Source organism: Dama dama, chromosome 24, assembly GCF_033118175.1.
Source record: "Dama dama isolate Ldn47 chromosome 24, ASM3311817v1, whole genome shotgun sequence".
In the NCBI taxonomy this organism is placed as follows: Eukaryota; Metazoa; Chordata; class Mammalia; order Artiodactyla; family Cervidae; genus Dama; species Dama dama.
In genome coordinates this window covers 16,563,386-16,590,165 of record NC_083704.1, presented here as the reverse complement: position 1 = coordinate 16,590,165, position 26,780 = coordinate 16,563,386, and the positions used below count along the sequence as shown (strand labels likewise).

General features: G+C 46.8%; 1 protein-coding gene across 1 annotated transcript in view; it reads right to left on the bottom strand.

Annotated features, from left to right (window-relative positions):
• Positions 1-26,780, bottom strand: part of ITGA9 (integrin subunit alpha 9) — a 362,863-nt gene that overhangs the window by 293,923 nt on the left and 42,160 nt on the right. The window contains exons 5-11 of the mRNA XM_061127757.1: positions 23,327-23,394; positions 15,951-16,080; positions 12,833-12,918; positions 10,117-10,185; positions 5,082-5,219; positions 1,569-1,674; positions 347-441 (exon numbers count right to left, since the gene is read on the bottom strand). Of these exons, the coding sequence (XP_060983740.1) occupies positions 347-441; positions 1,569-1,674; positions 5,082-5,219; positions 10,117-10,185; positions 12,833-12,918; positions 15,951-16,080; positions 23,327-23,394 (692 nt within the window). The remainder of the gene's footprint in view (positions 1-346; positions 442-1,568; positions 1,675-5,081; positions 5,220-10,116; positions 10,186-12,832; positions 12,919-15,950; positions 16,081-23,326; positions 23,395-26,780) is intronic.

Below are 26,780 nucleotides of genomic sequence, written 5' to 3'. Positions count from 1 at the left end.
CCTCCTCCATGGACCATTGTCTTTCTAGGTTATATTTTACAGGATAATCCGTTGGCTCAGCGCCGATGGTTGACAAAGCAGTAACCAGAAAAAGCAAGCCTCCTCTTAAATAAACCACTCTAACTCTGGCTAAAGAATTTGGATGTTATCTTCTATAGGCAGAATGCCTCCCTAGATATGAGCAAACATAGGAGTCTATACATATGTTCAGATTTAAGAAGCAGTATCAGTGGTTTGTGTCCTTCACTGGAGGGGGTGAACGTGAAGGCAGGAACAATGTTGTGTGCTGTATGCGTCTGTAGAATGAATGTAAGATCAGCGACCAAGACATTCTCACGCCAATTACCATGGAATATTGAGGGACCATTCCCCTGGCATCACCGTGATAGATGTATACCGCTCCCGAAAAGTCATCCTCCTTGGGTGCACCAATGGCCACATCTGGGGGAAGAAAAGCAGTTCTGGGTTAAAAAAGCCATGTGGAATAATGTAAGAGTGGATTCTCTAATTCCCACATGATGTCTAGAGAGTTCTTGATTGTTACTTGATCAGGCATTAAACTAGGCACACGATCTCTTAGCAGCAGAAAAAAAAAGTAGAAAGAAAATTATAGAAGCTGAGAAGAGTTTAGTACCAGAACAATTTCTACCTCATCTTCACAGGATAAATTACTAACTTGTGCAATAAAAGAATGTGAATATCAACCACACACCCTAATGTCTGCCCATCAGAGAAGAGAGTTCCATAGACAATGGTTACTGCATAGCTGAGAAAGTCAACTCTATCCTTGGGTAAAGGAAATTATATAAAACGGTATTCACTTTATAAAGAAAAAGAGAACAACAACAAAAAAAAAACGGTGTTACTCTCACAAACTGACAACTCCTGAGACAAAGCTGAGATCTTTCTCCCTTTCTTCAATTTGCTTCTAACAAAAGTCATGTGTTTAGAGATGGGAAGTCAAGGGTGAGGGGCATCACCCACCCAACCTCAAGCAGAGGTCCCCAATATCTGAATGAAGCCCTCTACGGCCAGTGGAATTATGGTTTCAAAAGAGCCTGGATGCCTGCCTGAGGCCCGTCTTCCACATTCCACCTCAGCCCTCTCCACCAGTGATGTGGCCCCCACCTGTCCTGGTGTCTGAACCCAGCACATACGGCGATGGGAGGAAGTACTGAACCGACCAAAATAGAACTTCAGGCCAAAGAGAACTAGAGGTCGTGCATACACACCTCCACCCCTCCCAAAACATACACCTTCAGCCAGCCCAGAGTGCTCTCAGAGCATCGTGGAGCATCAGAGGATCAGAAACAAGAAGGGTTTGTGGCGAGAGGAAGCTGGTTCAGACTTGGCCGCCACAGAAGCCCCTAATGTGCTAAGCTGACTAGCAGGGATTTCACAGAAGCAAACCTCCATCAGAGTCAGGGCTCAGGCCTGTGTCTACATGGAAAATGTGGTCTCACGGGTATTTTCTGCCTCGAGAGCATGGACGGGCCTTCCCTCAGGCAGGTAGATCCTGGAGTGCCCACAGCAGGGCCAGGTAAGAGGACAGAAGCCAGCTCACTGACCTGGGAACCCGTCATCGTCCAGGTCGCCCAGGCTGGCGATGCTCTCCCCGAAGTGTGCGTTGTAGGCACCATCTCCGCTCAGGGTCAGCTGCTCCTCCAGGACTCCCTGGGAAACAGGATGGAGGGAAAACGGAAAACAAAACAAAAACAAACCGAACAACCAAAAAAAGAATGAAAAAGCAGAGCTGGGAATGCCGCCCTTCCCCGCCGCACACCCACGGACAGGAAACACCTGGGCAGAATCCCAGGAACCCAGACATCCCCTAGACCCACGGGCAAAAGGAGGCCCTCCCACCTGGGCACCCTGGGGGTCTCTGATCACCTGAGACACATTTTAGAGGGAAGGAGACACACTGTTGGCCAATGACTGAACCTCTTCCGGTCCTAACACTCTCCACCAACCTATTTACCTGCCTACCTGCCTGTCCTCATGGTCTCCTCTCCCCACAGTATCCCCAAAGTTGTTTTAAAGGAATACATATTTTCATTCCTGATCTCCTGTGCCTCTGGTACAAGTTTATAAAGCTGTTTCGCAGGATGCATGTATGAGTGATCTTGACAGAGGGACTCATGGTTCAGAAAAACCGACACCCAGTAGTCCTTGGTTAAGGGGTGAAAGTGGTGATAACAGGACACAAAACTGTGCCCATTTTCGTATCTGGTTTGTGTTTCTTGAGCAAACACCAACCAACAGAGGGCAGGGTCAGTGGTGATGGCGACAGTCAAGGCCACACCTACTCTGCCCCCAAATCATTGACACGTGACCATCAGAGTGTTAACACACAATCTAATGTTTTGAGGCACGAGAATGTCTAACCCTGCTCCTGGGTAGAGGCACTCAGAGCCACGGTACCCCCACAAGCCATCCCAAAGCTTTCTTTATGACTAAACCTTTTTTTCCATTATATACAAACACATTTCAAAAACTAAAGATGTGATGATTTCTTAAGTCAGTGAAACCCCCACCCCACAACACAAATACGTGCTGATTTCCTCCCATCAGCGTGGTGAAGAGGAGAAACACTGATTCCTGGCATGTACCAGGCACTGTATCTTCACATCCTCATTTAAATCACACAGTGACTGTACACGGAAGACCTTATGACTCTGTCCACTTCATAGATGAGCAAAATGAGCCGCTGATTTCAAGCTATTTGTCCACATCGCACAGGCTATGTGTGTCAGTGGGAACACCAACATTCAAGGGCAAGTCACCAGTTTTTCCCACTGCTCCACACTGCCCTGAAATCTTTCATCCCATAGGATGAAGTTCAACAGAAATAAGAATACCCTGGTACTCGGGTAATCCCAAGGCATTAAGAAACATTGGTTGGCCATAGGTTGTGTGGGAGCCATATGCCTGCAGAAGGTCTGGGGAATGATCCTGCTCATAGATTCCATGCCCTGGGGCTGTTGGGCTGGTCACCTTATTGCCTGACAAGTTAACACCCGTGCAAACACCGAGTCAGTCTCCTGCATACACGGTGGCCGGCAGCCACTGAATGCTGACCGTTCTCATCTCCGTAATGACTGCCTCACTTCTCCCCGTGCCTGCCCTGTCTCCCTTCCTGGAAGGTCAGAATAGAAGCAGGTGCCATTGCAACAGGCACCACGAGGCATCTTCCCAAAGAGCTTGCAAACACCCAAGAAATTCCAAGGCTCTAACATCCCCTGGCTCCTCTTTAAATAACTTCCCTTCTTTCTTTCCCCTTGCCCACCTGGCTTTAGCTTAATACCACCACCCCCTCCCAACGAGGATAACTTAACTAACTTAACATCTTGGTCACAGCTTAAAAGTACACTTTTACTAACTTTTTTGATTATGAAAGAATTACATTCTCACTATTTGTATAAAGATAAAACTAAATATCTACCCAAGCACCACCACCCAGAGAGATCTGTTACTAACTTTATGTATTTTGTATATATATATTTTTTTTTCCATTTATTTTTATTAGTTGGAGGCTAATTACTTTACAATATTGTAGTGGTTTTTGCCATACATTGACATGAATCAGTCATGGATTTGCATGTATTACCCATCCTGATCCCCCCTCCCACCTCCCTCTCTACCCGATCCCTCTGGGTCTTCCCAGTGCACCAGCCCCGAGCACTTGTCTCATGCATCCAGCCTGGGCTGGTGATCTGTTTCACCCTTGATAATATACATGTTTCGATGCTGTTCTCTCAAAACATCCCACCCTTGCCTTCTCCCACAGAGTCCAAAAGTCTGTTCTGTATATCTGTGTCTCTTTTTCTGTTTTACATACAGGGTTATCATTACCATCTTTCTAAATTCCATATATATGTGTTAGTATACTGTATTGGTCTTTATCTTTCCGGCTTACTTCACTCTGTATGATGGGCTCCAGTTTCATCCATCTCATTAGAACTGATTCAAATGAATTCTTTTTAACGGCTGAGTAATATTCCATGGTGTATATGTACCACAGCTTCCTTATCCATTCGTCTGCTGATGGGCATCTAGGTTGCTTCCATGTCCTGGCTATTATAAACAGTGCTGCGATGAACATTGGGGTGCACGTGTCTGTATTCTGTATATTTTTAAAGGTTGACTGTATATGTAGTTTTTATCCTGCTTTGTCACTGATTATCTCATAAGCATTTTCTCAAGTTAGCTAAAAGGCTGGTGGTCACAGGATTTGTTCACTGAACCATTTCCCTCATGTTGAATACTCTTTCTTCTACATCCTGAAAAGATTCTGCTTTCTCTTTGGTCTCTTGCCCCAACGGGTGCACTGTAGTCCCTCAGCTTCTGCCCCCACCCACCCTCCACTGTGCTGCAGAGACAGCTTTCTGACCCAGCCGTGTTCCTTTCACAGTTCTGTAGATTAAGGGACATCATGACTACAGCCCGTGGCCACTGTGCTATCCCCACCTAACCCCCCATCCAAGTCCCATCATGCTGAACTGTGGTCCCACTGCCTCACACCTCAATTTACTTTGCCCAGCTCCCAGCCCACTCCCACCTGTCTGTTTAACTCCTATTCTTCTTCAAGGTTCCTTCCAGCCATCATGTCCTCCAAGAAGGCTTCTCTGTGTACATACTCCCAGGGAGGTGGCATAACCTAGAGATGAGGCATGCTAACTCCAAAGTCAGTTTGCCCACGTTTCAAATCTCAGCCCCACCGCTTTTTACCTGTGTGATTTGGGGCAGCTGACGTAACCTATCTGAGCCTCAGTTTTTTCACCTGAAAAATGGGGACCCCCTGATATCATGTGCACATGTCATTGAGATCATTCACAGGAAGCAAGAGAAACGGCTCCTGGTACACAAAGAGTACTCAGTGCTAGTCATTTGAATATTTCTGGACCCCTGTGTGTCTGCAGTCATCACAGTGCATATAACTTTGCATAGATGAAACACGGAGCTTTGTGAAGGTAGGAAGCAAGTCTGTTCACCTCCTCCGGGTGATGGGTCTCAGTCACTACTCCTCAGGTCAACGTCTCTTTCCCTCACCCCATCCACACACTGCCCAGCTCTGTACTCACGTTTCCTTTGTTGATGTAGACGGTGACCTGCCCTTCGTCCCTGATCTCAGAAAACATGGGGGCCCCCACCAACAGGTCGGAGAGGCCGTCTGTGTTCAGGTCAACTGCGCATAAGGAGGAGCCGAAGTAAGAGCCCATCTGCAACCAAGTTGAGTTGCAACAAAGCGTTCAGTGTCCGCCCTCACACACGGGGCCCCTGCGCCTTCCTCCAGCCCCCCAGCCTGACAGGCATCTGCTACTGAATCCTTCAGAAGCTGTGCCAGCTATGCTGCCCTGGAAGTAAGAATGCTTGGGCAACAGTGAGATCCCAACTCCCCACGCCTCCTGGCAGCCATGTGGGGACCCCAGTCAATGCAAGACCCATGCCACTGACTTGGAGCCCCACCAAAGGGGAAACAAATGGGCCAATCCCTGGAGGATGAGGTACTGCTTTTACAAACGCCAGCCAAGGCTGCAGACATAGGTTATAACCATAATAAACGTGCCTCATATATCAGACATTCGACAAGGCCAAGCAAGTTAGGAATATGGAATTTTACAACAGAAGACAGACATGAAAATAAATGTTACATGGAAAACAGAATACCCTTGCCCAGTTCTGGGTAAAACTGAAGACTGGCTAGGAAGGTGTGAGCTGAAGTAATAGAAGAATGTACAGCTCATAAGATTATTTGATGAATGAGGGAATACAGCCAGGTTATGCTGGTTTAATCACAGCTCTATCCAGTACCTATTGTTTTGTTGTTTGTTTTTTTTTACCATTTTTTTAAACTCAGGTATAGTTGACATACAGTGTTTAGTTTCAGGTGTACTGCAAAGGGATTCAGAGATGTATTATTCAGATTCTTTCCCATTACAGATCATCATAAGACACTGAATATAGTTCCCTGAGCTATATATACAGCAGGTCCTTGTTGTTTATCTATTTGATATATAGTAGCATGCATATGTTAATCTCAAACTCCTAATTTACCCCTCTCACCCTCCCCCTCTGGTAACCATAAGTTTGTTTTCTAAGTCTGTGAGTCTATTTCATAAACAAGTTCATTTGCATCACTTTTTTTAGATTCCACATATACGTGACATAATGCGATATCTGTCTTTCTCTGACTCAGGACCTGTTATTTTAAATCAGGGGTCTCAAAGGCAAAAGCCAATGGGATCCAGACAGGTGATATAATAGGTATAAGAGAAAAGCAAATGATAGCACAGGCACGCTGACAGGTGACAAGTGACGCTCGGCTCATCTGTCTAAGAAACAGCAGAGAGTGGTGGAGACTGCAGCAAACCAGAGTCCACAGGCCCAGTGAAAGGAGCAACTTCCACCCGGGGGAAGTCAACTCCTGACTGACCCAGAAAAGGCCGACTGCCTCATCCTTTAAGAGAAACCGAAGCTCTAAAATTTTATTTGAATTGCCTATTTTTAAAATGCTGACAACTAATTCATATTAAAAAATAATAAATAAACATACCATGCAGACCAAATGAAAATTTTTGTAGGCTGTGTCCTTTCCAAGGGCTGTGACCTCTGTTTTTAATTTATAAAAAAAAAAAAAAAAAAAAAGCTATCCTTTTAAAATAAATGTTTTCAAGTAAAAGGGCTCTGGTTTTACAGACATGAACAAGCATTTTCTTTTGCTGTTTGTTGGCAGTTAACCCAGGGGAGTTTGAGAGGGTACTTTGGTCTATTTCCTGCAACTCCGGCCTGGGACAGGACTCAGAAGTCCCTCCCCAGTCACATGTCAATGCCACTTCCACCCACTCCCACTCACCCCTTCCCAAGGGAGAAGAGCATGGAGAAGTTTCAGAATCATGGAGGTGGGGGCAGAAACCAGTTGATGGTCACCAATTCAGTGGCCTTGCCAATATCCCTATCTTGACTTTCATAAAAGAAACTGCTAAGACCCAGGCAAGGCCATGAAGACCGAAGTTGCTGGCTGTTCTCTCTGGCTGAGTCCCAGGGGAACTATTTGTTTCATTCCAATGGACTATTTAACTTGGCATCTTCGTCGGTGTTCAATCAGAAATCCCGTACATGAAGTTTCCTATCTAAGTTTTGACATATAAACACTTCACATGCTCAGTTAACGCAATAAAACTTGGATGTGGCAATGGCATGCTTTGGGGTGAGTATTCCCAGATCAGAGCTCCCCCAACAACCTGGAAATGTGGGGACACACATGGTGCTCGTGGTGAAGAACCCGCCTGCCAATACAGGAGACGTAAGAGACGCGGGTTCAGTCCCTTGTTGGGGAAGATCCCCTGGGAAAGAGCATGGCAATCCATGCCTTTATGGACAGAGGAGCCCAATGGGCTACAGTCCATGGGGTCACAGAGAGTCGGACACTAGTGACTGAGCTTGCACACATATGCCTCTATTAGCAACAGAATTGCACGTGTATTGGTGATTTCTTAAGTGCACCTTACAAAGGATGTCAACCAGTGAAGACCAGAACCCTTTGGGGTTTTGTCTCTCTTACAGTGAGGCCAGGAGACAGAACTCTGACCAGATTCTGGTCACACAAAAGCAGAAGTGGACCGGGGGTTTCCTGAGTCAGAACCTTCCTTTAAGTGTGGCTCCAGACACAGGGGTAAAGCAAAGACATCCTTTGAAAGTCTGGGGTCATATCCTTTCCCGCTGTAATAATGGAGAAGTCAGAGGGACAAGAATTTCTCATTTCTTTTGACAAAAGCAGAATACGACATCTAAAGGGAGTAATGGTCTATTTCAAAATCAACAAGATGATGACGGGGGTAAAGCTAGAAGATGGTGAAACAAGAGGGCAGAAGCGAAGGACGGATGCCACTGCAATTCAAGGAGAGGCCGAGAAGAGCCTGGAGGAAAAGGAACAGCAGCTCTGTAGCTGGGAGGGGAGACAGCTGGCCCTTGGTCCCCTCCTCAGGAAGCCCCGCTGTGTCATAATGAGGACACTTGAGCTGATCTGCAGGCTGGTCTGTGCCAGAACGCACATCATCACGTCCTCAGGAAGTTTCCCTTTCATGCCACCCACTCTCAAATCTGCTCCCCTAAACCTACCCACAACTCAGGCAGAGATGGGCGGCCATGAGAGCTATCATGTAAACCAGGAGGGTTCTGAGAAGGAGAAAGGGCGCAATTGTGGACGGCAGGTTACACCAGGATGACCAGCATCAACTGGGTCTGTCCTGGGCGCAGGCAGCGGGCAGCGGAGGTGGGGACGCAGGAAGCAGAGGGGAGGCACGGTGACAGCTGAACCTGAAGATGCTCTACAAACGGGATGACAGGTGGGTTCAAGTCCCACAGTTCACTTTAAAGAGTCCTTAAAAGATAGTGGTTATGTAAGGTGGCAGATGTGCTAACAAACCTCACTGCGATCATTTCACAGTACATATGTGTATCAAATCAGGCTGTACACCTTAAAAGTGTTATATATCAATTATATTCAATAAAGCTGGGGCGGGGTGCGGGGGGAGAAGGAATCCTTAATTTCATGCTTTCAAGCCCAGTATACTGGAAGGGGAGGAAAGGGAGGGAGGGTTTTCCACAGGAAAACTCACCCACTGATTTTTTTTGGAGAAAGAACTAAAACGTTAGGCTACATTTACCCCTACTTGCTCTTTGGAACTCTTTCTCAGAAATGGCATAGGGGTTATTTCTTTTCTAACTTTAGAGGTGCTTGGAAATCCTTTTTTTGCAGAATCGCTCACAGACTTTTTCCAGTGTTGTTGCTTTGGGGTTTTGGAAATGTTAAAATAACACAGGCCAGCATAGTTCCCGGGGGAAGACAGCGCTGCTCTCAGGGAAAAAGCTCACAGAACTGGCTCGGGTGATGTACGTTTTATTGAAAAGGTTATGACAGTTATATACTAAGAACACACATGAAGGCTGTTAGAACTGCAAAAAAAATAGCTCTACTTGTAAGTGGGACTTTCGGAACTCAGAATATGATTCCCCAGCAGAACAATACGCGATGGTGCCAGGCTGGCAGGCGGCAGGTGGGACACAGTAGGACCTGAACTAGGGCACATGGCCCACCCCGGAAGGAAACAATCATTTTCCACGCCCCCCCCCCCCCGACTTTTCTTAGGGTAATGGTAGGAATGTCAAAAGGTGATTTTACCTATCTCCTTGAATCACCCTCCCAAGTCCCAGGCATCCTGTGCTTCTTCCCGGAGCTCACTAAGGCCTCCACCAAGACAAGCCTCCAAATCACCCCCTTCACTCCCTGCCTAAACTTGCCTCCTCTTAGTGCAGCCATCTCACCAAACAATCCTGCCAACTGAAGCCAGGCTAAGGTGTGCACCACTGATAAGCCCATGAAAAACGGTACTTGTTGACCAAAGGAATCTCTACCTGGCTTAATTTCAGACCATGGTACAATATATAATGGAAACTTACAGGAAATGGGGAGAGAATTAGCAAGAGGGTAAGGATAACAAGATGACACAGGCAGATAAACCTTGCCAGGACTAATTTCAGGGCAGCCTTCGCCAGCTATTTCTATTTCAAAGTCCTAAAAGGAACCGGGTGAGCTTTGTTTGGTTTTTGTGGGGCAACGGTCCCTATGGCAATGAGGGCAGAGGGCTCGGGATGTGAGGAGGAGGGGCAGCTTTGGGTTGATGAGATAAGGGAGAGGGAGAACCACTTGTGTGCGGGCCTCCTCTGAAAATAATCGGCTATATATCTGTACTCAACAATGCCTGATCTTTCTGGAGTTGGGAGAAAGGTAGACAGAGAAGGACAGAGAGGCAGAGAGAAACAGGGCGCACAGTCTTTCTGAGAAGTATCTGAACCACGGACAACCTTTAAGACTTCTGTGCTATAACTCAGTCACGTACAAACTCATCTTGCTACCTGTCTCTACAACACGCATGAACCTGGGATTCTGCAGGCCACACACGATGCTGAGAAGGTCGAGGCTCCAACACGCAGTAGAACCAACATGTAAATGCAGTGCACAGACAGGCCTTTAAGCCAACTTTCTAAATAAGAACTGATTCCCACATGATGACATCTCACAAACAAACAAAAAGACACTAATCCCAAGGATCTCACCTTTTTACCAGAAGCTTGAAAAATCTTAATTAAGGTGCCTGATCTTCGGTCAGCTCTAAAAATATAAACCTATGGAAGGAAAAAGAATCTAGGTAAGATGCAAGCAATGACCAGATATTTATCAGCATTCTCTTGGGAATCCTATTTAAATGCCTGAACAGACACACAAGTTTGCCTACACTAGCTGATGACAAGTTATTTTACCAACTTTACAAAGAAAGTATCCTTTAATCCTGAGGCAGAAATCAACCCCATGCCTCCTGAACCACATCATTTATGGAGGCTGTGCCCAGTAAGACCCGAGGAGCTTCCAAATTGCTACCAAAAAATCAACTCCTGGGAGAAGTATTTTCTTCCTTGAAACATTTCCTTCACTCCAGTTAGTTAGAGCTTTAGCAAGTGTCACAATAAAGTCATCATTGGTGTCTGCAGTAAATGGGGTCCAGAACCCCTGGGATACAAAAATCCATAGAAGCTCAAGCCTCGTATGTAAACAGCATATAGTGTTTGCAAATAACCTATGTAGTCATCTCTACGTTACCTAGAATATCTAATACAATATAAATACTATGTAAATAGTTGCAAATACAATATATAAATACATTTGGACAGCAAATTCAAGTTTTGCTTTTTGGAAATTCCTAGATTTTTTTTCCTATTTTCATTCATGGTTGGTTGAAACCACAGGTGTGGAAACACAGATAGGGAGGGCCGACTGTGTAAGAGAGAGGGGTAGACGTGAGTATTTTAGACAAAGCAGTTTTCCAAAGTGGTTCCACAGAACATTAGCTTCAGGAGATCTGCTTGGATAAATATGAGTTTGGTTCGGGAAATGACAGAATTAAACAAGTTCTTTTACTGGGGACCTTTTAGAGCCTTTAGCATCGGCATGTACACCATGAATCTCCACCACAGCAAGGACTATTTGCACAGAACTTCCTAAATGACTTGAGTATGTAAGTTCTTTTCCAAGTGGCATCTTAAAGGAAGAGCAAGTGTCCCATGAGAATCAGTGTTAGGGAGCCGCCCGTGGGGTAAGGAATCGCCATCTTACTGCAAATGCTTTCTTGTCCTAACACCAGAAATGATGACCACCAAGATCCTGGAGGCCAGAGGTCCATCCTGGGGTCCTCAGGAAGCAAGTGTGTGCCAATTCTCAAGCCTGGGACTATGGAACCATCGCCAGCTTTGCTAACTATGACCAGTGTCCCCACTGCCTCTCATGCGCTCTGGCTGAAAGCAGCAATTTCATGTTTGTCTTTGTTAACTAGATCCACGAGGCCCTCTGTCTGGCTCTATCAGTTTTAAGTACCACTCTCATCCTAAGACTTGACAGGACTACACAGTTATCCCAACCATCTGAAGAAAAGACAATATAATTAGATCAAGTTTTCTTGACTGGTGATTTAAAATCAATTGGTGATTTAAAAAAAAAAAAAAACATGCGGTTGTCAGCACCAAGGCATCCGTACCACTGTGAACTGGGAGGCACGTTTGCCAAAGCTACAGAGATGCCTGGTCACACGCAGCTCCTCCCAGAAGAGATTATCAATATGGGGACGGCTCTTGGCCCCTTCCCTCTACCATGCAGAGGAATTCATGTGGCTCAGAAAGACCTACCCCTTGCTTGAAGTTACCAGAGTTCATTTGCCCACCTTCCCTGTACTCAGACCCTGGGTTTTTAATCTGACTTCATTTGCAAGGAAAATGACATCTGTGTCACCAGGGAAGGAGGCACATGCTCCAGAAACATGAGTGGCAACTTCTAACTCCTGCCAAGGAGGATCCTGGAAAATAACCCTCATGAACGTCCAGCAGTCACGCCTCGTCTGCTGATCAGACTGGCATCTAGCTGAAGGCTCCAGTTAACAGTGGTCTCGGTTCATCTGGGCCTCTCCAGAATCCACTTTTCCAAGTCCATGGAGATACAATCAGATTCTATCATGTGTCCACCCCTACGGATTCAGACTAAAGACCATTCCTCTGTTCAGTCTTACCTACAGGATAACTACAGAACTCGTTAAAATACAGATTCCTGACTCATCTGGACTGACTCAACTTGATTTCCTGCAGCCTGGAGCTAAAGATCCAACAAGCACGTTTCTTCATATACCAGGCCCCACAGATGCCATGATTCCCAAAGGGATTCTGACTGCCCTATATTCATGGGATCTTTTCTACACTCTGGACAGACAGTTTAGGGAAACAGACCCATATATTCCCACTCTAGCTTCTGGGCTGAACTGATACTGTTCTAAAACATTGGAGAAAAACAAAAAAAATATGAGAATCTAGGCCTAAAAATAAAGAAATTCCCAAAGATATCTGGGACTAGACTTGGCTCCATTAAGTCAAATTTTGAAAGGGTTTGGGAAAGGGGAGGGTTTGGGGTTGGGTAGCACTAGATACCATTTCTTTGGTGGATGCCATGATGCCAGGGGTCAACCTTAATAATTTCTCAAATAATACAGAGTCAGTCATGGTAAAACATTCTCAGATGACAGCATGTAGAGGACAGAGAGGTCTGGGAGTAGTGTTCACACTCTGAAGAAGCTTCCAAATTAATTCTCAAAAGAGGCTGAGTGAAGACAGGTGATTCAATATTTCATCATTATCCAGCAGCATCTTCACATCAGTGTGAGCTGACAAATCTCTAAGAAGAGGCAGTGCGCTTCCCCTCCTGACCCCATGCTGGTTCACACACTTTCCTCCTCACCTTCCCGATGCCTTCATCCTGCGGGGCACCTCCTACCACATCAGTGGAGGACACGTGAGAAAAGTGGCCGGCAGTAACTGCATAGCCTGCAAAGGGCAGAAACCAAGGATGAGCTTGCGAGAGAAGAAAAAGATCCATCAGAAGACAGTGTCTCTCAAGCATCCTTTATCTGGACAATTATGATCCAGTTATTCTTGGAACATAAATTGCATGTGTGCTTAGTCACTAAGTCGTGTCTGACTCTTTGTGACCCCATGGACTATAGCCCGCCAGGTTCCTCTGTCCATGAGATTCTCCAGGCAAGAATACTGGGATGGGTTGCCATTTCTCCTGCAGGGGGTCTTCCTGACCCAAGGATCAAATCTGAGTCTCCTGTGTCTCCTGTACTGGCAAGCAGATTCTTCACCACTGAGCCAGGAAGCCCCAGGAACAAATGGCAGCTGTCAGCCTTCTCACTGTGGAATGGCTCATCTCACAGAAAGACACATTCACAAGGACCCAGGGCAGGAAAGAGTGTTTTCTGAGTGTCCTCTTTTGAACAGGTGCTATACTAAACATTCTACATCTGTTTTTTTGTTGTCATTGTTCCTTTCTGAAATATAATTCTCATACAGTAAATTACACACATCTGACATGTAGAATTTAACAAGTGTGGACACATGGGCATAACCATGCAGTCACCACCCAGAGTGACTATAACCACAGAATCATAAGCCCAGAAGGTTCCCTCTTTCTTTCTCCCAGTCACTACCCACTACAGATCACCCCATTCTGATTTCCGTCACCATGCATTACTGTGCCTGTTCTAAACGTCACTCAATATAACATCTGAGGACTTCCCTGGTGGCCTGTTGGCTGAGACTCCATGTTGCCAATGCAGGGGGCCCAGGTTCGAACCCCGGTCAGGGAACTAGATCCCACATGCTGCAACTAAAATTTGCATGCCACAATGAAGAGTTGGCATGATACAACTAAGCCCAAGAACAGCCAAATAAATGAAAACAATTATTTTCTAAAAACCCATAACATCTGTGAGGCTTAGCACATGCTGCTGACTATAGCGGTAGTTTCTCTTTATGGTTGAGGATGTTCTCTTGTGTGACTACGTCATAATGTCTTTATTCTCCTAAAGCTGGGCACTTGGATTGTTTCCTGTTATTTCAACTTTATTGTGAATAAAACCGTTGTGAAATTCTTACACAGGTCTTCAGATGCCACTATCTCTAATCTCCCAACTCTATGAGGAAGATATGATTATTTCTTCCATTTCACAGATATGGGCATGAGGACTAAATGTGGGTAAGCAATGTGTCTGCGATTACTCAGCAAGATTCAGATCCAATCTGTGTGCCCCCCAAGCTCCTGTCGTGAGCCATTACACACATCCCTTTCTCAGAAAAGGGAGAAAAAAGCTTACAGTTGGAGGGTGGGCAGAAGGATAGCTAAGCAAAGAATCTGGAGGCAAAAGGAATCTAGAAGTAAAGGTAAAAGTTGTCTGAGTTTGGTCTCAGTGTCCCTGTTTTCTGAGAGCCCGTTGGCAGCAGAAACCCTGTACAGGTTGCCATGTATTCTGCAAACCCTTTCCTCAGCCGCAAACCCTAGTGCTATGATCATAAGATGCTTGCATTTTGTAATAATGTCATATTATGATCAATTCTTACTCACCAGGTGACTGATTTCTCTCAGACAGGAGGTTCATATTCCCTAAGAGCATCACGAGCGCCCGCAGAGCTTCACGTGACCCCGTGTGCATGAGCTTCTAAAGCATGAGGGTGTCTGACAGACACACGGGAGGAGCCACAGGCCCTGAGGCTCAGAGGGGCTATCCTTGACCCTAAGGCCATGTCCAAACTGGGCTCTTTTCCGCCTTCTCATCATTCTCTGATCTAATCAACATGTGCTGCCCCAGGCACTATACCAAGACCTGGAAATGTCAGCCAACTCCCCTCCTCAAGGAGCTCCCCGTCCCAGGGAGAGGTCACACCACTGGACCGTGCTGTCTGCTGAGGGGCTCAGAAAGTACAGGTTTAACCCCCCGCTTTACTACTGATGAACCATGGGACCTTGGCAGATTATATGACTTCTTCACCTCGGTTTCTTTACCTATAATTAACGGCTGCCTCATAAAATTGTTCCAGGAATTAAAAGAAATAATATGCAGAGCCTGACACAGAGTAAGTCTTCAATAAATGAGAGCGTTAAGGAGCTGGGAGCACAGAACCACCAATGCCTCAAATACTCTGAGTAAACATCTCAGTACCTGTGTTACTGGCTAAAAAACTTGTAGTTAGAAGGGAAAAAGGCAAGTCAGCGAGTTCCTCCTGTCAACTCACAAGTGAATCTCTATGCAAAAGGCGGTCAGGGGCTCCCCCAGATTTGAATTAAGTGTAATAAGTGAAAGAATGTTGTTTTCTCATCATTAGGTCTTGCTAAATTTAGCTTCATTTTCAGCTCAGAATTGCAGCATTTAGGACCTGAATTTAAAAAAAGCAGGCATGTCAAATTGTCTTATATACAAGCAAAGACAGCCCCTCTCTGTTCTCTAATAAGCATGGGCCTGTCCCGGGTCATTCTGGCCTGGTGGCTGCTCATGTAAGTTGTGTATATTTTCTTTCCAGAGGATTAAAAGGGTTGAGAAATAAGAAAAGTTTTTCTAAGCGTTTAATTAAACTTTAGGATTGGGGTGCCATCTGTCATGCTCATGTCTGGTTCTTATTATTTCTATCTGCAACCAGTCTTGTGACCAGGAAGCAGCGACCTCTTCCACAGGAAAGTCCTAGAAAACCAGAATTCTCTTGCATTCATTTTGTATCTAATTATCTGGACCCAAGTATTTGCTAAAATAAGGAAAGAAAATGTTTGCTTCTTTGGAGGTTCAGCTGGCAGCTTTCTAATGAAATCACACAGTTTGAATTCAGTTCCCTGTTTTGCTCTCCTATCTGCCTTCTGTGTGTATGGCTCAACCATGAGGTATCCTGGTTAAAAGGGCAACTAACTAGAACAACAGATGCAAAAGGCAAGGAACCCTGCTTCCCACCAGTAAAGCAATCACTGGCGAGCTTGGTGGCAGTCACTCCCACTTCCCCTTTCTTACCTGTCATCCCCTTGAGCTACTCACCCAGGTAGGTGTACCTCCTGTTCATGATCACTTCATCATTCAGTTTGAAATAGGTGTTGTCCGTGAGGTTCAGCACTTTGACTGTCCCAGACCAATAAAATGAGCCTGGGGCGCCCATCACCACCAGCTCCTACAAAAGAGAAACCCACAGGTTGAAAAGGGAAGGAAACTGAACAGGGGATAAAGCAGTGTGGTGAGACCCACAATCACAACAAGGAACTCATAATAAACTAAAGACGCCCCACCAGAACTTTCTTCATGAGCAACACAAAAAAATCACATTTATATTATTGACAACTGCTAAGATACGGAAGCAACCTAAATGTCTATCAGCAGATGAATGGGTAAAGAAGATGCGGTACATACAGACAATGGAATATTACTCAGTCATAAAAAGGACAAAATTTTGCCATTTGCTGCAACAGAGGCCATTATGCTAAGTGAGATAAGTCCGACAGAGAAAGACATCATTAAGTCTTTCCTTCCCCTATAGGAAAGCCTTTCTCTTTTATCATACTTTCTAACATATCTACACCATAATAAGAAATAATAAAAATTATTTTTCAAACCAAATCATTAATTTTTCATTCAACAATATTTATTAAGCATCTTTTACTAGGTATTGAAAGCTTATACCAGGTCCAAATATCATTCAAGGCCCTTTTTACAACATTCCCTGGGTAAGACAACATGGAAATGTACAAAATACTTTAGAAAATACTCTGTCCTGAAGGGTTACAATAAAGACAGGTGCAGGCCTTCCAGGCTCATGGAGATGCCAGATGTTGTACAGGTCACACCTCTTGTGGCTGACATGCACCCACCCACCCCCTGGCCTCTAGAGTCCCCACACTGTTATACTTCAGAAACATCATTTCTGGCTGACCCTTCCCTGCAGAGCCAGCCTCACTGCTGTCAGAAGCTGCTGGTTTCCAACGAGTTCTCAGAGGCCAGATCCTGCCCGAAGAAGTCTGAGTTACTGATGACAGTTCATAAAGTAACACCAAATTCCAAAAGTAAATGTCTGAAAAAAGCCAGAGCCGTCTAAACAGAACAGCAGAGAGAGGAGGACAGAGAATGCAGAAAGAAGCGCATATGTGTGGCGGCAGGAGCAGGACAATACTTTAAGCAACACATGTTTCATGGTCAATTTGGGTAACAGCTTTAACAAAGCAGCATGTGAGCAGCGATAAAGAGAAAGCCACTAGACTCCAGCCTGAATGGTTTGCTCTTGATAATTCAGGAAGGCGTTGACTAAGAATGACCATTGAGAACACTTGATTTTAAGGTTCTCAGATCCTATCTGGGCTTCCGTGGTGGCTCAGGTGGTAAAGAATCTGCCCGCAATGCGAGAGACCCGGATTTGATCCCTGGGTCAGGAAGATCCCCTGGAGAAGGGAATGGCAACCCACTCCAGTGTTCTTGCCTGGAAAATCCCATGGACAGAGCCTGGAGGGCTATTGTCCATGGGGGTGACAAAGAGTCGGACACAACTGAGTGACTAACACTTTCACACTTTCACTTTCAGGGGTATCTCACGGTTTTATAAAAATATATCACTTTCTGCACTTAGGATACATCTCTAGGAAAACACAAGCAGTGCACTCATTCATCCCTTCATTCATTCTCCTTATACTCATCTGTTTTCTGTAAGGGACTGTCCGAGTACTAGCAGGGGCATGAGAAAGACAAATGATCATCAGAGCAGAGAGACTTTCTCCTTGGCCTTGAGCTCAGGAACAAATCTGCAATCAGTGCCCAAACACAGGGAGCACAGAAGGTCATAATGAGCAGTATCCCCAGTGCAGCTGTAAACACAGTGTAGAGCCTTCTCCACCAGCGGCTTTTCCTGGACCAATGCTCTAAGCATCACCAGAGATCTGAAAAGCTCTTTAGGACACCAGGCAATGGAGGTGCTGCTTTCTGATAATTCAGATCAATCCAGGACAAGAGTTAAGAAATGTACATTGAACGTATCACTGCATCACCTCTCTCAAACATTATAAAGAGGATAAGACAAAGCCATCTCTCCTCAAAAACATTTAAAACGAGAAGCATTTGTGTTTTTTCCCCCTTTCCTCTTAGTGTTCATGCCCCTCTTCTCCCTGCAGTTCAAATTATTAACAGATAAACTGAGGCCCAGCCTGAGACTCTCGGGGCTGGGGGTAGGAAAACAGTGTCTCCGTGGGACTCCCTCCTATTTGGCTTTTTCCATCCACTGTGGGTGCAGCCTGGGCCCTTTTGCCACTGTCCACAAGTGCCAGGAAAATGTGATCAATGCTTGGCTCCTCACCACCCAGGAAATAGCCAACACAAATGTAACACACAGAAGTATGAGCGCCTCCAAAAGTCCAAGGTCACCCCTGCCGAAATCCCATCCATAATCAGCGTGGGCCTTTCCCCAAAGGGCAGAACCTCCCAGGTACCTGGAGCTACCCAAGATTTAAGCTGCAGGCATTTCTCGGTGCCCTGCAGATTGGCACAAGCAGGGGGGTAAAAGAGTCCTCAGGATCTGTGACAAAAGTCTGTGCCGAACTAATTTCCACCCACATGTCCCCAGGTTCCCATGGTGGTGTCCCAACGCTGGCGGGGATGGGGCTAAGTCTTCTCCTGCTGCTTAGAAGTATCTATCTCTGTTATCCTAGGCTGCAAAAATAAACATGTTCCCAGAAAGTTCTCTTCTTATCCTCAACGCTGGGCTAAAATTCATGTGGTGTCAACAACTCAAACAGCTTTGATAACCAGGGTCACTGATCTTCAAGTCAAGCAGTCGCCTTCAGCCAGAGAAGTTTAGGACAACAGGGCCATGACCGGAAGGCCACGGAAGCACATCCAGCTTGGGAGGCAGCTGCCCACTCTGTGCAGGGAAGGCCCAGCTCCCAGCGAAGGCAAACCCCAAGTGACAAGGTCAGCGGGAGGGCAAGGGAGGGGTGCAGGGCTGCCTGACCCCTTCAACGGCATTTCCTGCTCGGCCTCCAATAGCTGAAGTTCCAGAAACAAGAGAGACCGTGAGTTCAAAGACCTCCTGTTTAGGCAGTGCAAAAGCCTGGGAACTGAACCAAAGGCCAAGGGCCCCTGTGGCTGGAGATGGCGTGGCCAGGTCAGGACTGAGCCCTCCAGACCGCTGACGCTCTGCTCCCCGCAGCGCTCCACACACCAGCCCCACTGCTGCCCGCACCATGCTTCCCTTGGGCTCTGGAGCCCAGGGCCTGGGATCCCAACAGGTCCTCTGGTTCCACTGGGAACCCGGAGCTGGCACGGTCCCCTCTTACCCTCTGCACCCCTGAACTTCCTCCTCTTTGCCCCCCAGCCCCAGTGTCCTCGTCCTTCTTGACTCTCCAGCTGGAGATACCCCTTCTCCGGGACTCCTCCTCTCCCCTAGCTCCCCACCACCATCTCTGATGAATTTTCATTTCTGCAATGACCTGACTTTCTCCTCCCGCTGTCTAAAGAGGTATTCTACACACAAACACACACACACCCAGAGCCCACAACCGCAGCCCCACCCTAGGCACACCTGTGAGCTGTGCCTAGTCGCTCAATTGTGTCTGATTCTTTGTCACTCCATGGACTGTAGCCCGCCAGGCTCCTCTGTCTGTGGAATTCTCCAGGCAAGAATACTGGAGTGGGTTGCCAAGCCCTCCTCCAGGGGGTCATCCCAATCCAGGGATCAAACCCAGGTCGCCTGCACTGCAGGAAAATTCTTTACCACATGAGGCACCAGGGAAGCGCATCTAGTCCCCTCATAAACATACTCAGTTCAGTTCAGTTCAGTCGCTCAGTTGTGTCCGACTCTTTGCGACCCCACAAATCGCAGCATGCCAGGCTTCCCTGTCCATCACCAACTCCCGGAGTTTACTCAAACTCATGTCCATCGAGTCAGTGATGCCATCCAGCCATCTCATCCTCTGTCGTCCCCTTCTCCTCCTGCCCCCAATCCCTCACAGCATAATGGTCTTTTCCAAAGAGTCAACTCTTCACATGAGGTGGCCAAAGTACTGGAGTTTCAGCTTCAGCATCAGTCCTTCCAATGAACATCCAGGACTGATCTCCTTTAGGATGGACTGGTTGGATCTCCTCACAGTCCAAGGGACTCTCAAGAGTCTTCTCCAACACCACAGTTCAAAAGCATCAATTCTTCGGCACTCAGCTTTCTTCACAGTCCAACTCTCACATCCATACACAACCACTGAAAAAATCGCCTTGACCAGGCAGACCTTTGTTGGCAAAGTAATGTCTCTGCTTTTTAATATGCTGTCTAGGTTGGTCATAACTTTCCTTCCAAGGAGTAAGTGTCTTTTAATTTCATGGCAGCAATCACCATCTGCAGTGATTCTGGAGCCCCCAAAAATAAAGTCAGCCACTGTTTCCACTGTTTCCCCATCTATTTCCCATGAAGTGATGGGACCAAATGCCCTGATCTTAGTTTTCTGAATGTTGAGTTTTAAGCCAACTTTTTCACTCTCCTCTTTCACTTCCATCAAGAGGCTTTTTAGTTCCTCTTCACTTTCTGCCATAAGGGTGGTGTCATCTGCATATCTGAGGTTATTGATATTTCTCCCGGCAATCTTGATTCCAGCTTGTGCTTCTTCCAGCCCAGTGTTTCTCATGATGTACTCTGCATATAAGTTAAATAAGCAGGGTGACAATATACAGCCTTGACATACTCCTTTTCCTATTTGGAACCAGTCTGTTCCAAACTGTTGCTTCCTGACGTGCATATAGGTTTCTCAAGAGGCAGGTCAGGTGGTCTGGTATTCCCATCTCTTTCAGAATTTTCCACAGTTTATTGTGATCCACACAGTCAAAGGCTTTGGCATAGTCAATAAAGCAGAAATAGATGTTTTTCTGGAACTCTCTTGCTTTTTCGATGATCCATTGGATGTTGGCAATTTGATCTCTGGTTCTTCTGCCTTTTCTAAAACCAGCTTGAACATCTGGAAGTTTACGATTCATGTATTGCTGAAGCCTGGCTTGGAGAATTTTGAACATTACTAGCGTGTGAGATGAGTGCAATTGTGTGGTAGTTTGTGCATTCTTTGACATTGCCTTTCTTTGGGACTGGAATGAAAACTGACCTTTTCCAGTCCTGTGACCACTGCTGAATTTTCCAAATTTGCTGTCGTATTGAGTGCAGCACTTTCACAGCATCATCTTTCAGGATTTGAAATAGCTCAACTGGAATTCCATCACCTCCACTAGCTTTGTCCCTAGTGATGCTTTCTAAGGCCCACCTGACTTCACATTCCAGAATGTCTGGCTCTAGGTGAGTGATCACACCATCGTGGTTGTCTGGGTCATGAAGATCTTTTTTGTATAGTTCTTCTGTATATTCTTGCCACCTCTTCTTAATATCTTCTGCTTCTGTTAGGTCCATACCATTTCTGTCCTTTATCAAGCCCATCTAGCATTGGCCAAATTGAGGCTATGTTCTAAAAACAATCATGTGACCATCCCATCCCATTACTTTACATGGCACATGTCTAAGGCAGACCCCATGGTTTGCCTCTTCCAGTGGCTTCTTTCTTGGGCAGCCCCCTTTCCACTGGTACCACCATTCCCCAGAACCCTGGCATAAAACCTCCTTCCTCCACCCCACAGTCCTCTGCTTGCCCAGCCTACTGTACTGCTTTCATATCCTCTGACTTCCCTCAACCTTTTGATTCCTGAAGCATCCCCCTCCCCAAGCTGTCCTGTCATTTTGAGGCAGGACCACATCACAGCCTTCAACCTGGCCTCCCTCCAGGCTCCCCCACTTCCAGACTCCTGGGCACAAGACCAGCCCAAATAGCCTTTCTTACAGCACAGCCACTACTGTGTCTGTCACCTGCTTGCAAACTTACAGTGGTTCCCAGTTGCCAACTGGGCTGAGTCATTCTCACTAGATCTCACTGGAGGAATAACAGCCATAGAAATTGCACCATCTAAATGCTCATTGAGATGGAAGATGGGTGACCTTGGCCTACAGCAGGATGGTATTTCAAACCAACGAGGATAAAGAAACTGTTTCACAAACCAGTATCAGAACAACCAACCACTTACTTAGGAAAACAATGTTCATTTCCCTCATACAATATTTGCAAACATAAATCCAAGATGGATTAAAGATATATTTTTTAATCTATAAAAGTGGCGTAACAAAATACAGGTGACCATTTCACACTCTTAAGATGGGGATGACCTTCTTAACAGAGATGTCTAGAATCCAGAAAGAAAACGACTGTTAGATCTGAACAAAGATGAATGTTCACTGTCTGTAAAGATACCATGTGTGTGCTAAGTCTCTTCAGCTGGGTCTGACTCTTTGCAACCCCATGGACTGTAGTCCACCAGGCTCCTCTGTCCCTGGGATTCTCCAGGCAAGAATACTGGAGTGGGTTGCCTTGCCCTCCTCTAGGCGATCTTCCCGACCCAGGAATCAAACCCGCATCTCCTACATCTCCTGTGTTGGCAGGCAGGTTCTTTACCACTAGCGCCACCTGGGAAGTTGTGGTGTGTATTTTACTACCAAAAAAAAAAAAAAGCATGGACACAAGGAGACAAATTCAGGGCCAGCGTATCTCCAGGCAATGACCATGGCTCTTCTGAAGGGTGATGACAGTGGTGATCAAAGCTGTCATATCTGGGATGTACTTTGGAGGTTAAAACAACAAGACTGTGTATGATTAGAAGTAAAGTAAAAAGTACATTTTTTTTTTTTTGGCCTGAGCAGCTAGCTGGATGATGGGGCCACTTACAGAGCCTGGCATGGAACTTTGTCCATGGCAGACCACCATAAAAATGAGAAATGAGGAGCTGATGTGAATAGTAAACGGACAGTGGGTGAGAATCACATGAGAAAATAGTCCCAGTAAATGGGCCACCAACCAAAGGTCAAGATCCGACAGCACAGATCATAAGAATTTGAATTCATGGTCCTTCAGAAACTGGGAAAGGGGATGGTTGGAGCTCTGCAGAAAAACCAAGTCTCTCCACTAAGGAGAAGGATTGCTAGGAGGTGATGTCTGGATGCTTAATGTAGCTTCACACCTGCTGGCAAGAAGACACAAACTAACTGGGTGTTATCTCTCTCCCACCCCCTTGAATCAATTCCTACCATAGGCCTCAGGGTCAAACTGACTCCTGGAGAAACCGTCCAAATGGGGATCCAGATGGGCAAGCTCACCCCCTCTGCCCAGTGGTCTCCGGCCAGCAGGTGCCCCCACCAGTGTCAACATGCCTCCCTGGATGTAAGGACCAGAATTCACACAGAGATCAAGGATGTGACTGGGGGGCACGGGGGGATCGGAAGACCCACCTCAAAGGGCCCCCCAAACTCCCATCAGCCAGGAAACGAACACGCACGAGAGAAGAGCGGCCCAAACAGCGATACCCACCTCGGTGAAGAAGCCCGCTATCCCAGCCTGGCAGGAGCCGTGTTCTTCTCCGTACTTCTTCTTGTACTCTAGAGGGGGCGGGGGGGCAGAGAAGCAGACCACAGCCTTGTCAGTATGTGCCAGGCGTGTGTGGAGCGGCCCGCGCGCTGGCCACGTCCCCGTGTGCGGCCGTGGGCAGGGCCTAGGGATGCCGTCCAGACTGGGGCGCAGAAGGAAAGTCACAGGAATCCACCAGACCTCAAAAATCCAGGCTCCGGGGCCATCAGGTAGCGAGGCTGCCAAGTGCCCCGATGGACTTCCTTTGCATGTGGGAAAGGGGGAGCAGCAGCCACCGTAATTAAGTGGGAGGCTGGTGACAATTACTTCATTCAGTCTAGGGAGCCCCAGGAGGAAGGAAGAGCTGAAAACATGACCCAGAAACGGAATGATGTGGCCATCGCAGTGTGGGATCCCCTGGGAGACAACGGAGCCTCCCAAAAAGACACTACTTCCAGCTGGAGGCAACATGCCTTCCACCTCCCTCAGAGCCCAAGCGCTGCAGGAAGAGGGTATTCTGCTGGATCGGCCCCAGCACACAGTGACACCATCACTCTGAATTCCTCGTGTGGAAGGAAAAGGGGAGATCTCTCCACGCCAGAAGAAAGCACTCTTCCTCCGCCGTTTCCTCAACTCCCGTTACTCCAACTGAACAAACGGGAACTCTGCTGCTACTGTTTCATATTTCCCTTGGCATTTTAAGTTTAGCAGGTTCTGGGCCCTGTATCAGCTATGCTCACATATCATTTCATCAATCCCTCATCCCTGGGAACTTGTGTGGCCATTTGTAAACAAGCAAAACCCCCAGAGGCTCAGAGAGGTTAAGTGACTCCTCCAAGGTCATACAGCTAGTAAATAGCAAAGCCAGATTCTACCCAAGTTCAGCAGACTGGGAAATTCACATTCTTTCACCTCTGTGACTGATCAAAGGTTTTGCAAAGTGAGTGGTTACACAAAACCCAGAAGCTGAATAGCCATTTGAAATAAGGACAAGGGTAAAGGCATGGAAATGGCATGATGTCCAGCTTAAGCGATTAATTACCTGTGAAACTAACTTGGCTGGATACAGGCTCAAGGCAGCCTCTGGGCACCTTCAGGTCTAAGCCACCCAGTAAAGCAACCCAGTGACCCTCCCATGTCACTCCCCACCTCCCCGGGCTCCTGACAAGTCTCTCCTTCCATTAAAAGCAATATCGTTCATTCTGAAACACAAAGTAAATAACACAAAGGGACAATGAGGCTGTGATTGCAACACAGTGCCACTTCCTGCGGTCCAGAGCATGTCCTGGAAGAGAAGCGGGGGAAGGGCTCAGGGGAAATATACAGAGTAATTCAGTTTCTAACAACACTCACCGCAGAGCCTGGTAACATTTTCCAGTAAGTGGCCATTAACCAACTGCTAAATTACAACGGAATGTCAATGGAGTTACTCCTCTTCCAGGCGCAGGCTAAATCAGTTCCTTCTGCCTTGCCTTGTTATTACAAAGAGAACTCACAGCCCTGACAGAAAGCAACCCAGTGACGATGGAACGCACTTCTCAGCAACATCTTGCACCCAAAACCGGGAGCAAGGCTTAGAGCAAAGTCATAAACAGATCCTGCATCAAACTGTATGATGGCAAGAAATCACAGAAATTAATAATAAATCCTATATCAAATAGCACAATGGCAAAAAGGATCAGAATGCCCTAACTAGAACAAACAGTCACATTAAATGTGGAAGGTCTGGCAAAAAGCATATCCACCCACCAACTCTAGGGAGGGTCCCAACCCCACCCCAGACCAAAGGCCAGCAGGGGAAGCCCTTTGACGCAGCACCCTTGCCTCAGCCAGTATCTTAGCATCCATTATTCAGAGGCCAGCCAGGCTCCCTGAGCTGGGACAGCCTCTTCCAAAGTCTGTGGACCAAAGACACAGGAAGCAGGCACCATCACACAGGCTCCAATGGTCCTAAAACCCCAGGGTCTATACCTGCCTCCTCGGGATGCTCGAGGGCAAGGAATCAACCACATGGGGCTCCTGCCTGGTACCCAAGACTCCTGATGAGACGACAGACCAGGTTCTGACTGTCCAGAAATGTCTGTACTCTGGTTAACCCCTTCAACCTGGAACAAGATCCATTCCCATGCTTCCACACTCCCGGCCCCCACCCTACTGCACCACACACTTGAGCGGGCAACTGTGGCAACTCCAGTCTAGCAAGACTCCACTGGGATGTGTATCTGACATTTCACATTCCACAGCTTTCCAGAACCCCTCCCTCAAGCTTCTCTGCCCAGGTGACCTTGTAGGTAAAGTGATCCCCTCTTTCCATCTCAAAATGTATTCATCACATAGTTTATTCAACACCAAGACAAGTTCACTGATCTCAGTGACCCCGATACCAGCCCTGTACAAGGTATGGTGTGTGCAGGTGAGGCTTTGCTGAGGAAAGGGGTGGACGCAGTTGTCTGTGCCGACACAAGGCCCTGAGCGGAGAAGCAAAAGGACCCAGCACATTCCTACAGAAGCTGAGCACCTAGACTCTCCAATCTGCTCACCTTGGACCTCTTTGCGCCCTCTGACCTCCCAGCCCTGCCCTCTGACCTCTGGTCCGTCAGACTTCATGACCTCCACCCAAGCCTTGCTTGAAGAGGAGCTGTGTCCTGGGTGCCAGGAACCCTGCTTCTCCAATCGGTGCCATCACTCACTGACCCAGAGCCCTGAGGATGACGGTGGAGCATGCATGGCCAAGGATGCACAGCATGGATTTTTCTGGACTTTCCAAACCCAGGTTGGTGGATTCTACCTTGGGCAATTCCACCTCCCTCTCGGGCCGCAGGAGGAACTGGAAAGAATACTCAGAACCAGTTCTTCAATCCCTGCCTACCCTGTTGGCATCATCCCCCATGAACAGTCGTTAAAGATCTGAGAACATGGATGGGATAGCCATGCCCAGCACTCCTGCGACAAAGTGCTCTTCTTCTAAAAGTCAAACTCCTGTGAAGAAGCGACATGGGCAGCCTTTACACAACACTTCAAAGCTATTCCTGAACAACTACATCTTAAGACTAGGTACCACTGTGCAAGCAGGGCCACCCAGACCCCAAGTCAAGTTCTGTGCCTGGCCTGCCCCTTTGCAGTAAAAATCAAACACCCACATTGTGCTGGCCTACCAGATATTCAAAATCCTGATTCAGTGAGAAGTGATCTAAGAAAGCATCTGTAAAGTGAGCCAGGCCACACAACAGATAGACTAGCACCTCAGGGTGCAGCGGTGGCCCTTACGGGCTGGGCTTGGGCTATGGGGGCCCAAGCATGTCCCAGGTGTTTTCACTCTTTTGAGTGTTATTTCCATGAGTTAAGGATACCACTGATTCTTTCTGCAAGAAAAAAAGAAAAAAAAAATATATATATATATATAAAATAAGATATGGCA